Genomic DNA, 14,029 nt, shown 5'->3' on the forward strand with positions numbered 1-14,029 from the left:
TAGTTGAGGAGTGAGATATCAGAGACGCTCTTTTCTTGGGGTCAGCTTTCTGTCAGTAAGGTGCCTTTCTCTTGCTGTCTGCAACTAAGTGTATTTCAATTGTGTTTGCTGAAAAATCCTTGTGTTAAGTGCAGGAGAGCAAGGAGTGTGGAAGGAAAGGAGATCAAACAGGTGCCATGCCATTCTTAAGTTATTTTGTTGCCCAGGAGGATATCATACTGAGTTTGTCTTAGACAATGTGACCAGACGTTTCTGGGGCGAAAGCGAGACATGTGCCAATGATGGTGTCGTCACCGTCAAAGAACGCCGAATCAGCGTACGGTATTCCAATTTTTAAAGACAACCAGGACATTTGATGGACTTGCCAGAAAGACAGAAAGCGGGACAGTGGGCGTCCCGCCCGTTGAGCAGGCGGGACACGAGGTCAAAAGCGGGACGTCTGGTCACCTTATCTTAGAACTGATTTCTACAAACTCTTGCAACTGTGTTTTTATTGTGAACTTTGGATCTACCAGCTCGTGAGATAAATATTGCAGAGCTGCCTTCATTATCTTCTCAACACATACACAGTGGATGCACTTTAACTGATGTCATTGTCAAAATTTAGAAAGATTTATTTTTTTAAATAGATCCGTAGCCATGGGTAAAATTCAACATGGGGGGGGGGGGGACCCAGAGAAACATGACCTAAAGCTTATGACCTCAAAAGGAGGACTGCAGAATTTGGTTAGGATCATGCAAATGTAGTGGATTTCTATAAACATCAAACACATGTGCACACACATTGTCACACTCTCTGTTGAATGTAAGACATAACTAAAAGTAAGTCGGCATAAAATCAGCATTTAATGTTTATGCTGCTATGTGGCACTGTATTAATTTTGTGGTTCATTTGCACATCTAAACATGTCCATCAACAAATGTGTTTATGGCTAGCATAACTTAGCTAATACACTAAGTTCTGTTTTGAGCAAATATTAAAAATATATCTTAAAATCCTGGCAACAGTTCTGTGGTGGTATTTCTTTTTAAACACTTCTCTGTGTGATAACCACATAGCCAGTGTCATAGTTACATATTTCAAAAAAGCAGTAAAACCATTTTGCAAAATGTTTCAAAATTACAAAAATAAACTTTCCTTAAATGTGATCATCAACTGGATGTTAAGAAATCTTGCATCAGAAAACACTGTATAATGTGTCATGGTGGTTTAACTTCTATTACACTAAAAGAACATATTTGCATACATGCACAAAATATGTATGGATAGGTAGCTGCCACAATTTTGACATCATAGATAAAATCTTTACATTTAGGGTGTTACAGATGACAGAGAACAGAAAAGTTAACTATTACTTTACACTTTCGATTGTTTGTATTACTGGACATTTTGATTTAACCATTAGAAGCACTGCCTACTTTGACTAAGGAACCATCTGGTAAAAAACTCGGTTCATGAGCCACCGAGAAGATGAAATTTGCGAAAAATAACAATTTCCACAAAAGAGTGGGACTGCACACGTACTGAGTAGTCAAGCTTACAAGCCTAAAGCAAACCTTAGGATAAAAGTACTTCACAAAAATGGGACCTGGTGGGCAGCACCACCTTGCATCTCTATTACAATTATCCATGGTGTAACACCTTTTTTGCTATGGGACAAGAGAACTCATCACTGAAATAAAACTGTAAGTGCTGAAGTATTAGACCAACAATCGATGTCCACGAATTAAATTTCAAAATGTTTAATCAGCAGTCTATAATTGTTCATCCATCAGAGACCATACATGTAACAGTCTACATAATTAGGAAAACAGTTCAGACTGTATTTTTTTTTAAATTATGACACAAAGGTGTCTAAAACCACATTAAAATGACACATGTTGCCTAATCACACTGTCATCTTAAAAATTCCTTTGCTGTGATATTCTTAATTGATATTGTCACAAAAGGTAAATAAACAGTAATTGGAGTAAAAAAATCCTAGTTTCAATCTTTAGTTATATCTGTTAGCAGTACTCCTACTTCTGTCACATGCCTTTCCATAGACCTGATCATGAGAAAAGGAGGGTGGGTTGCATCGCTCAGGTTTGACTAGGCAATTGGCCACTATATACCTTTACATCAGTAAGAGAATAGGCACCGCCTGTCCATGTGAAAGAAAACTGCATGCTCATCATAACCTGGATGGTAACCAGCCATATCTGGATAAAGATCTGTTTTGGTTGGCCTTTCTTTTATATAGCCTAGCTCATCTAATCTGGCCCCTGAAGGACTGATGTTCGCTTCTGAAGTAAGTCCTGTCTTTCTTTTTCCAGATTCTCTTTTCTTCGCTGAAACTCTAGTTGGCGTTTCTGGGACCACAACAAGAAAAAATGAAAGAAATAAACATTTCTGTTGATGAAGTATATAAATGATGGTGTGCATACATATCACTATGTAACTTAGAAAGATAGTGTGCTTTTAGTCTTAGCTCTGTCTAAATGGGATGAAAATCCTCCCATGCACTTGTACTTGTGTGTATGAAGGAGGAGGATATGATACTAGTGGTGCTTCTCGTCAATGGCACTTGCATGTTCATCCAAACGCAGTATGGTGTAATTAGAAGAGCCAAGAAACATGACAAGCTCTACAAATTATACTAGATGGTAATGGCTGGTCTGTTTCTTGGAGGAGAAAAAAAAAACTGGATGTTTGTGCTTTTCAAGGGTGTTTTCTGCTGATACTAAAGCCTGCACCGTGGTTAGCACACAGCTCAGAAGTTGTGAAGTAGATCATCAAAGTAAGTCTTGTGTGTGCTTATAACTTGAAATTCTTTCCTCGATCAACAAATTACAGTTCATACAACCACAAGTGGTTAGAAAACCAGCATCCAAGGCTGCAGACATGCATACTAACCAGCTTGATAGCCATTGTGGAGCAGTTGGCTCCCCTAGCTGACCAAACTGTTGAATGAGCATATGAAGCCAAAATAACGTTTGGGGAATGAAAGCCAATAAGTAAAAGGACATGGCATCATACTCACCAAAAAAACCTGTCCTGAGATAACACCTAACACCTCACTCGCTAATTAACTAAATGTCACATGTCTACCTTGACCTTTATTTGAGTATTTTTTGACAGTAACAAGGCTACAGTGTCTTTACTTATCACCTTTGCTCTGCAGCTGTAAACTGTTTACTGTAAACTGTCAGCTTTTTTTGAGAAGCCCAGACTTAATTAGGTCTTTTAGAGAGATAATTCCTTTAAATCTTGACAGCTGGGTTGAACATGCAGAGTATGACAACCATGTTTACAAACAGATTAACAGGACACTTTTGTAAAGAGTTAAGCTTGCTTCAGTGTTAATGTTTGCAAAATAAGACTATTAAAAGGGCATGCAATGTATTGTTGTTATGAACTTTATAAATGTGGCCCATAAGACAAGTCTTTAACTATGTATAATGACCAGGGTAGATCTCTCATATGTCAGGTGAATATTGGCAATTGGACATGTTTTGTTTCACTGTCAATAGTGCCTTTTTCGCATTTTTATTCATACTTTAATTGTGACAAAAATCTAATGTGAATAAATCAAAATCTCTCTCTTGCTCTTTTGCAGAGTTTACTTTCACACTGCCATTCATGAAGTACAATATCATTTTACTTGAAAGGATAGTAGACTAACTTCACACTTACCTTATCGCCAGAATGCAAATGCATATCTTTTTCCAACACTTCCAGTGCAGCTTGATTCTTAAAATAAATTTGCCAGAATTTCTCAACCACTTCTTCAGATACCATCTTTTCTCTGGAACGGTCATATCGCCTGACCACAGTCAGGTTTTGTGGTATGGATACAGAACGAAAATCAACATCATCATCTCGGGTCACTGAGAAAGCCTTGGGTCCAGACCAGCAGAAGCCAAGCGCAAAGCGCACATTCTTTTGCCACAAGGACTGATCTTTAATTGGAAAAGAAGTTGGAATTTCAATTTGTATGGCATTACGTTTGGCTGAGTAAATAGTAACAGACATTTCTCCGCCTCCATAAAGAAGCGTCCCATTAAGTTTTTTTAACCGTTTCTTTGCAAAATCTGTGTCCCAGATGCTGTCACCTACAATTTTTTGTTGTCGGCCAAATCTGTGAAGTTCACTGTGGAAAACTATCTCCTTAAAGCCTTCACCTTCACCCAAGAAAAAAAGGGTTGTCCCTTTACGTCTGTCTGGTTTCTTGCCTTCTCCTTCAATCTGCGCAGGGTGGTTATTCTGAAAAGCACTCTTCCATTCCTTAATCACATCTTTTATCTTGGTGCAGGAGCATAAGGGAAGATTTTGGCTGTTTCTCCAGTCTGTTGGCCAGTGAAACATGACAAAATATAAAAATGCTTCCAGGTATGGATGAGAATCTACATGCCTTCTCTCATGCATTGCCAAAGATGGATGAGAATCCATATTCCTCTTATCATACAATTTCTGTGTCCAGTCCAGCATACATTCCATCGATATCTCCCTAGAGTAATGTTTGTTCAAAGAAATTCGAGCCAGTGTAAGATTGAGAACAGTTCTCAAATCGAAAGCATTGCAGAATTCTGACTTCACATTTTTGATGATGATCTTGTGCATGGCTTCATACTCTACTGCTGCATTATCATCATCACGCAAACCATAGATGGAGCGAAGGGAGTTGCCCCCTTTTCTTTTTACCCTCCTTCTTCTGAATTCACATTCTTCCTCAATAGAAAGCCCTTCTGGTATGTGGTCAGATTCCTCTCCAAAATAAGTATCTAGGCATTCCTGGAGATGGACAAACATCCGACGATCTCTAACAGTGTCGGAGTAGCTTGGACTGTACTGATAGCAAGAGTCTTCCTTCAGCTGTATCTGCTCATCCTCCAGTCGCCGCATGGGTTTTTCATACTCGAGGTACAAAGCCTTCAACATCTTTATGCGTTCCTGCCCCAATTCCTCTGAAAGACCATCTGGGATAAACATTTTGTCAACAAGAAACTTATGCAGAATAGCTCCTTTGTCATGCTTGAAAGGCTTTAGAAACCGACAAATATCTAAAAGAGTAACTATAAGCCTCAGTTCTTGAAAATAACCACAGTTGTTATAGCCTGTGGTACAATCCTCATCACTAAGTTTCTGTTCTCGACGGAAAATGTTAATGGCTTGAAATGCCAGGTCAATGGCTTCTCTTGCTTTGTCACCCTCTAAAAGTTCTTCTTTCTTAAGGGTGTCCTGCCACATGCCAATGAGCTTTTCTTTGCTGACCTGCCCATAAGTGTCACACAGGTATGAGTTGGTTGGTCTCATATCTTGTGCAATTCTGGCATATTTATCTGCTTCCTTCCAGTTTTGGCAATGAATGTAAACTCGTGCAATCTGCTGAGCTATCATGGGGTCATCGGTAAACTCAAAACCAACAATCATCACTTCAGCTGCTTTTTCATACCCTTCATCTTCGCCAATGGCTGTCACAATGGGTGAAAACTTTTGACGGCCTTTCTTGTAAGGACCCCTCTTTTTCAGCATATCTTTGATGATCCTGACCAGCTGGTTTTGAACACTTGATTGATAACACTTCCTAAAAATACCACAATGCAGCAGCTCTATAGCTACATCACTGACAGTCTGTTTATCATGCTCTCTTAAGTTGTTCAGTATCTCCCTGGAAAAGTTGTTATTAATGATCCTGAGAGCCTGAATATCTCCTCCAAGGCACTGTCTTGAAGTCCTATTCAAAAGAATGTTAATGGACTGGCTAAGAGAAGCTTCCCACAGAACATTACTTTTGCCATGTCTGTTCAAGAGCTGTGGATTTGCTTTCTTTTTGTTGGGTGAAGTCATGATGATATTGAAGCAGCTTGTGGGAATAGCTTGAAAGTCAAGATCAAAGCTGTTGATCAAGGAAATATACTTAAGCAACCTCCTCTCCTTGAATTCACCAATCTCTGAAACAAATTCTTCCACTGTGCGCTTTATGTAGTTAGGGCTGAAATTTTCCTTTAAAATGTTGAAAGAGATTAAAAGCTTTGGATGAGGCCCTTTCTTCTCAGTGTATCTCCTCTCCAAAATCTGATATTTTGACTGAAACCACTGTCTCTCTTCTTCCTGAAGTTCATGGCCAAGCTTAATGATTCCATCTTTGTGTCTGGGAAAGGCCGTCATTCGAATACAGATGATGAGGACACAGAAGAGTTTTGGGGTGCCTCTTGTGTCTCTTGCTTCACGTCTTGCTTTTTCATTCATGTGTGAACAAAGCTGAAACACTTTTTCTTCATCTTCATTATCAATCAGTACAAGAGGGGGCTTTGGATTGTCTTGCTCTTCAAAAGATCTGAACTTTGCTATCTGGTCACAGGTCTGATCAGTGATTTTCTTGACTACACAGCAGCGAACCTCTTCTTTCATTACCCACAAAATTTCTCTTGCTGTAGTTGTTCCCCCTGCACCAGGTTGATGGTAGAGTGTTATTACAGCCACCTTCTCATCTTCTGGAATGTTGCCATCCAGTGATTTTTTCACTTGTTTCAGGAGATCTTTGAACTGCGCCCTTTGCAGAACTTGATCTTGAAACCAGAAGTTCCACCAAGTAACTTCCTTGCCACGATAAAAGTCCTCTTCCATCTGCCTCTTTTTCTCCTCAACAGCTTTAGCATTGCAGCTGTGAACTATGTCTTCATCCTTGCATTCTGTTGCACTAAGCACTTCCAAATCTGATAATTCATTTCTCTTGCTTTCTTTCATCAAGCAGGGTGTTCCAGTTGATGATGGAAGACTGCACCCTGTGGTGGTGTCATAGCCAAAGATGTTTATAATGCTTTGATTAACATGTGACCATGGCATTCCAATAACAGTTCTTTCCTCCAACATCTCTTTCTCCACATATGACCTGCGAAGAGCTTCAGATATCAGGTCAGCAGCAACTTTTTCAGATTCAGCAAGAATAATCCACTGTTCAGGAAACTTCACAAAAATCTCATCTAGTGCTCCAAGAATGACATCATAATTTCTTGATAGGAGAAAAATCAGAATCCGTGCTTTCTCAGCAGGAATTTGCTCACTGTAGAATCTCACTGCTTCCTTGAAACCTTGCGCTCTTTTTTTCCTCCATGCAGCAGCCTGTAACTCCATCTTCTTCAGAGGTTCATAGCCATTGCAGAATATCCATGATGTCAATGACGAATCCTTAATACTTTCAAGCAGCTTGCCAACAGAGTCGGTTTTCTCATTGGATTTATTCTCGTCACTGTTCTTGTCAAAGTTGTCAGTGGTTAAAACTTTATACACCTGGTTGTGCTGTGTCTCCATTATTTTGTAAAGACCCTGCGGCTGACCATTTTGGTCTCCCATACATGGATCAAAATCAAAGACTGCTATGGGTTGCAAGCTTCTGATGCACCCAAAATGCTCTGTTAGGTAATCATTAGTCATCTCAGCTGCACGAGAACTCAATAAGAGAACAGGGAATATGTCAACTAAGCTATAATCATTGCCATCTGTAAAAAGATGGTGAAGTTTCTTATGCAGATTTGGTTCTTTAAGAGAAGGCTGAGAATGAACAGCTTTTTCACTTTCTCTTCTGAGATTACTTAATTTTCCCTTGGATTCCATGAAAGAAAGCAATTCTTGTCCACAAACCTCCACAGGACTTCCTTCAAGATAGCGAAAGAGTATACTGCGTTTTCCACTCACATGACTCAAAAAGAAAGCTTCACTCATTACCACTTCAGTGTGCGGAACAACATCCACTTCAACCACATACAGGTCTGAATTTTCACCAACTTCCTTCCCAACAACAGGTATATACACAGGATCTCGGATACACTTCAGTGCAATGTCTCTCTGGTCTGGGTAGAAGGCCCTGTAGATTTCCTCTGTGATAGCAACTTCACACAATTGTTCATCAAGGTTCAAACCAACAATACTGCCTGCATGTGATGTATTTCCACCATTGTATTTTGACATCACCCCAAAGTGGATGGTGCCATTGACTCTCTCATTCATACAGGCAGCAGCAAACTTTACAGTTTCTTCAGCTAGAAGCTTTGTTTCAAGATTCTTTACCATGTGATACTTGTGAATAACTTGAAGAAGCTGACCTGGCCTTGACTGCTCTTCTGGTAAAACATAACCTTTCTCATACACATCCTTCAGGCCAGGACGTGTGTCAAATTTGCGGTATGTTTCGAGTTTCTTTGGACCCCTGATCTCAGCTTTTGCAGTTCTAGTAAAAGGCACTTTCTTTAGATCCTCTAAGGTGAGCCTGATGGCCTCTGCTAATTTGATTCTGGTCCCTATCTTCAGCTGTGAGTATGTTTCTTTGATATGTTCCTCAGTAAACTGAGACAGAGATTTTCCATCCACTTCTTCCTCCTCCATGCGTTCAGCAAGAGTCACATCAAGTTTCATCTTCTCCAGCTGACATCTCATTGCTTTCACTACTTGAACTGGAGTTATGTCTTCTAAAGCAATAGACTCTGGAATGTCAAGCGTGTCCTCCAATGAGTCTGGAAAATATAGGAAACAGCAGAAATGAACAAACAAATAACTGGATTCTAAAATACGTGGAGGTACTAGGATGGGGTGATGCATTTAAGGCAGCAAAAAACAAAAAAATTGATCATGACAAAACAAATGATTGGATTAATGTTGTATTGATGTAGGTGAACTCACAATGCAAGAAAGGACAGTAACAGCTTTTTAATACAAATAATATAGAGTAAACATATTCTGTATAAGCATCAAAATAAGATGGTTCCTAGCAACATATTATCACCCACACAAAATTATCTATCATACAGAAATATCAGTTAATTAAAATTACAAAGTACTTTACCCTCATTGGAGACATCGGCTAAATACAAAGTGCTGGACTTGACAATCAAGTTCTGAACAGCTACACTGGTGATAGTTAAGGGAAAGCTGCTTAAGGCAGCCAAGTATTTTTGTATACATTGTATTAAACTGTGCTGACATCACATGGTAATCTAATAACTGCAATTAAATAATATAATGCAGAGAAAAAATGCCTATTTTTTTAAATTGTTCTATTATACTTTACAATATTATTAGAGTTAAATGTGGTTAAAATAACATGTTGTTATCAATATATCCTTTAAAGGCTATTACTGTCTGACTAAAAGTGTAGACAAATCAAAGGATACACATTCTTTCGTCTGTTTTTCTTGAGCTGCACACTCGTGTGGTAAAGAGTTGCAGACTTAAAGACTGCATTATCATCCATTTCCAGAGATTTCTGTTGCTTGCGTAGCATAAGTTTGACATACTTGAGAAATTCATCTGCAGGGCAGCTCTCTCCTTCTTTCACTTCGAAGCAGTCCTTCAAAATCTGCTCCACAAGCCTCTCCTCATCATGACCTTAACAACCATTGATATATATTGATATCATCAAGTTCTTTAAAAATACAATCATACCTATTGCAATATGGTTCTATAAGTTCACCAGTGCAGAAATTTTACACAGCTTCGCTTAACATTAGGCAATGAATTCTAATAGCATGTTTTTGCATTGTGACAACTCTTTATGAATAAAGCATACTCTTTTACTACAAGTAAGCATAAGCCAATTATATGAAAAAGATGCCCTGCAGAAATACAATAACTGGTTAGTTTTTCAGCTGCTTTAGACTTAATCATAAACTTTTCACCAAAATTCTAAAGAGGTGCAAATGAGGCGAACAAACTTAATGACAGTAAAAATAAAAAAACACTTATATGTCCATGTTTATACCAATTACCTGCAGAAGATTCTGCGCTGACAGACGCGGCTTCCAAATGTTTGCGTACAGAATCCTGTTTAACATTTTCGTGAATAAGAGCATCAAGGAATTCTTGATAATCCTTGTCTTTTTTACAGATAAGTATATTGACAAACTTGATTGCTCTATCTGGGCGTGATCTCTCTGCAACTATTCGTTCACGGTCATTCTGGGTAAGTACTTTTTTGGAGTAGCAGATGTCAACAATTTCATCGACCTGCAGATGTTCTTCGAGGTATGGTAAATTTGCCCGCAGGATTTCTTTGAAATCAGAACCCATCCTGCAGAGGCGTTAGGCGTTAGTGAATGAAGAAAATATGGATCAGACTGACAGCCACATCAGTCTATGAGGTTATTCATGAGTTTACAGCTCATTATACGACATGCCAAGTTTTCTGACCCAATCATGCTGCCATGAACCTGAAAAGGTAGAACAGAGACTGAAGGAGTAAACTGAAAGTATGATGCAGACAAACAAGAAAATAAAGATGACAATATATGAAGGACTACCTTCACGAGTGACATAAATGTTAAAAATAAAAATGCAAGTATACATCCTCGCTTTTTGTATATTTACAGTCTATAAGACTTGTAAACGGTCTCTTTATGTGCAATGCACATTCTTTGTACTGACCAGAATATTGTCATAATTTAATGCTCATAATAATATAGGTTAGAGGTTTGCTGATGATAACATAAACTTCTTGATTGTAACACGCTGTGCTAGAATAAGCATGAGAGGATGGAAAACACTAAAGAGACTGGGAACAGACACCTGCTATTATAACTTATCTCCTTTTGATGGCCTGGCATTTCACCTACACCTGATATTTGTTTGGAAAATGATGATCAGCCAAAAACTCCTTGTACACATCAGTTACTCATCATTTTTCTCTGCCTCCATGCCAAGACTGGAGTTCCTTTAAAATCTTATACTGAAGTAGCTGTTTAAGAATTACAGACAATGAAACCAAATAAACTTGCTCCCTTAGTCCCCGTCTGTCCCATTTTAGCTTCCATGCCTGCTTTTCACCAAGCTCACATACGAATGGATTTCCTACCTTGTAATTTATCATAATTAGTTAAGATTCTAAGCTCATCCATCATAGGTTCAAAGAGAACTAGTCAACGCAGTTTTAACAGTTTTAATGACAAAATGTAGGTAACTAGCCTGACCTCAGTCATCCCCTTTTGGTCGCTATAGCTGCTCTTGCCATTTCTAGTCAGCATGAATAGTGGACTATGCGCATTAGCAGCTACCAATATGTATAGTGCATGTCTAACACTCTTGCCAGGCTTTACAACAACAGCAGTACTGTGATTACTTTTTAAGATATGTTTTAAAGCTGATCTGCCCTTATGCTTCTACATGCTTAAATGTATCTTTTGGCCATTATACAACAACATCAGATTATTATATATACTTTATTTAACATAAATACATGTATGAGATTATAAGTTTCACTTCTTAGTTAGTCGTCTCCTCGCTTTCAGGAAACTTTGGACAGAAACAATGGTGGGAAGCTGATACAAGGTTAATTGCGACACCTACTTTCTAAGTTTATCTTTACCAAAGATTTTATTTGTGATATGCACCGAGGCACGGCAGAAATTACAGGGTCAATATCTCTTTTGGTTGTGTGGCAGCAGGAACAGCGCCATACACTTATTCACAATTAACTGTTTTTAGAAAACTGATAGCATACTGTAAGTCTGTAAACAAAAGATTTCTCGATTTTATTTAAGTAACAAAGCGGATGTTAATTTTCTAAACTCAAATGGCGGTGATATCAAGAGTTCATAATATATATAATCAATATACTTCTATGATCTATATAGGTCTGATACTTCTGCAAACTGATCGATTAACTTGCTTACATTGTCATCAAACCATAACAGCATGGGTGCCATCTGTGGGATATTTACATGGAGTCGAGGTACCTGACTGTGGCAGAAGCCCTGTACGGTCACTTAATTTACACTTGTAAATTTTGTTCATTTTAGCCACATCCAAGCGTCGTGCTATGAAATGAGGGATCACTGACGAAAATGCTAGAAAAGATCCTACCTGCTGCCAGTTATTATGGTGGTTCTTGCAGACAGCTCCATGTTGTGCCCAAGAATGTTGGTGCCAGTTCATGGTTACCGTCGGAACCCGGGAGTTCCCCGAAGGGGCTGCCCCTCGATCAATATCTACTTTTTGTTTTGAAATGAGGCTATGACGTAAGCCGAGAGCACCATCGTCATCGTAGGTACATTGCATGACCACTCGCACCTCCTTTCTCGTGGAAGAAGAGTATGTATACATACTGCACGGGCCTAATGACAAACGTTGACAAATAAATAATAACAATTAAATAAAATAACTTGCAAACTCGTGCAGACCTCGATCCGCTCTAGAGGCGGGCATGGTTTCCACGATCTTCTTTTTGAATAATTTTCATGTGCCTATGACTGCATGTACATGTGTCTGATGAGCGCTGTCGGGCAGTTCAAAGCCTATTGACTGAAGCCCGTATATAATTATATATAGCTGGTGTTATACAGTCCAAGACTGTACTGGAAAACTGACGATGGTATAACACTGGCCTAAGAACCAGGAGGGCAAGATACTGTTCTGAGGAGACGTTGAGCTGCACCTCCTTAGCGCATAACGAGCTAAATAGGATTTTCACTGTACCATAGTGGTGACAACACCAGTATGATCCATATCTAAGCAAGCACATGGAAAATAAAATAAATTTTTAAAATATGTTTAAATTTTTTTTATTTGGAATACACTATGAAGGGTAAAATCGTTTTTTTTCCCATTAGGTCTCGGGATATGTAAATTTGTGAGTTGCTCTGGAGTGCTCTAAGTTTCAAAAGTGCCCCTTTGAGTTATTATATTATATGTGATTATATGAAAATCCCAAATCAGAGAAAAATAATATTTTACCCTTTCCAGTGCATTTCAAATAAGGTATTTAAAATGTTTTCTCATTTTATTTTCAACATTGTAGTCCTTTCAAATTATGTTATATAAATATTTTTTCATTTTACTTTGTGACTTTTCCCCCTTATATGTCGACAGTAGGTGAGACAGCCTATATATGGCTTACTAGTCCTAGAAGCTGTTACCTTTCTCCCTTACTTCAGCATATACATTCTCATTAAATTAAAAGTTAAAGTCTTGAGTTCCAAAGGCTGTCTCCTACAACATTATTTTGTCTACTAAGTCCATGCAGTTCGCTGTAAAAGACAATTAATCTAATCAAATTCTTCACCTTCACCCAGGAAAAAATGTTGTTCCTTTACATCGGTCTGCCTTTTTGCCTTCAATCTGTGTAGATGATTTTTCTCCAAAGCGAATTTTCATTCTTTAATTACGTCTTCTAGAATTTCTCACAGATCGAAAGCATTACAAAATTCTAACCTGACATTGTGTGTGATAATCTTGTTCTGTGTGATAATCATATGCTGCTGCTGCATTATCATCATGGTGCAAACCATAGATGGATCGAAGAGAGTTGCCCCCTTTTCTTTTCACTCTCTTTCTTCTGTGTTCACATGCTTCCTCAACAGAAAGACCCATTAGGCACTTGATCCGTGTCGTGAACTCCGGGTAAATGAGCACGTGAAGATGGTCAGAGGTTGCGATTGCCGTAGCCTCGGGCTCATCACACTCTCACCGTCGCGTAGTCGGTGGCTCCAACTGTTACAATGTACGTTGGTGTCAGCTCATGGTTGCCACCTGAACCCAAGAGTTCTCCAAAAGGGGGTGTCCCTCGATCAACATCTATACCTTTTGTTTTGAAACCTCACCATCGTCATATAGTAGGTATATCTCAACACTATTGACACCTTTCTCGTGGTATAGAGTATATGTACATACTATACATATAGCAGGCCTATAGGAAACGTTGATAAAGAATATCTTATTAAACCCTGCAAACCTCATCAGTTTTAGAAGTGCTCAATCCACATTGTGATCGACTGCGTTTCCTTTTGAACAATTTTTAATTGCTCTATTCGGACATTTTTTGCATGCAGCTGGCCATTTCTGTATTTTGTTGACCAACATCTGCTGCATTTGCAAGTACAATGAGAAACTGAATAAAATAGACCGGTTTATAATAGTCTCACTCCACCATTGTGGAGAACATGAATAACCCTTTACTCATGCTCTTGAAATGTTTTTGAGAAATCTGTTTCTTTTTAAGGTAGTGACAAATGAATGTGTTTGCATTGAAGAGTTGTACTCAAGAACAAAATATATGCTCGA

At 38.6% G+C, this 14,029-nt stretch overlaps 1 protein-coding gene across 1 annotated transcript; it reads right to left on the bottom strand.

The window, feature by feature from the left end:
* Positions 1-823: 823 nt before the first annotated feature.
* LOC112565745 (sterile alpha motif domain-containing protein 9-like) lies at positions 824-11,987 on the bottom strand. Its single transcript, XM_025241442.1, has 6 exons — positions 11,834-11,987; positions 9,745-10,185; positions 9,151-9,364; positions 8,823-8,887; positions 3,677-8,493; positions 824-2,352 (listed from the first exon to the last, which is right to left on the bottom strand). The coding sequence occupies exons 2-6, from the start codon at positions 10,043-10,045 to the stop codon at positions 2,254-2,256; spliced, it is 5,496 nt and encodes a 1,831-aa protein (XP_025097227.1). The 5' UTR covers positions 10,046-10,185; positions 11,834-11,987; the 3' UTR covers positions 824-2,253.
* Positions 11,988-14,029: the final 2,042 nt, after the last annotated feature.

The sequence above is a fragment of the Pomacea canaliculata genome, linkage group LG6 (genome assembly GCF_003073045.1).
Source record: "Pomacea canaliculata isolate SZHN2017 linkage group LG6, ASM307304v1, whole genome shotgun sequence".
Classification (NCBI taxonomy): domain Eukaryota; kingdom Metazoa; phylum Mollusca; class Gastropoda; order Architaenioglossa; family Ampullariidae; genus Pomacea; species Pomacea canaliculata.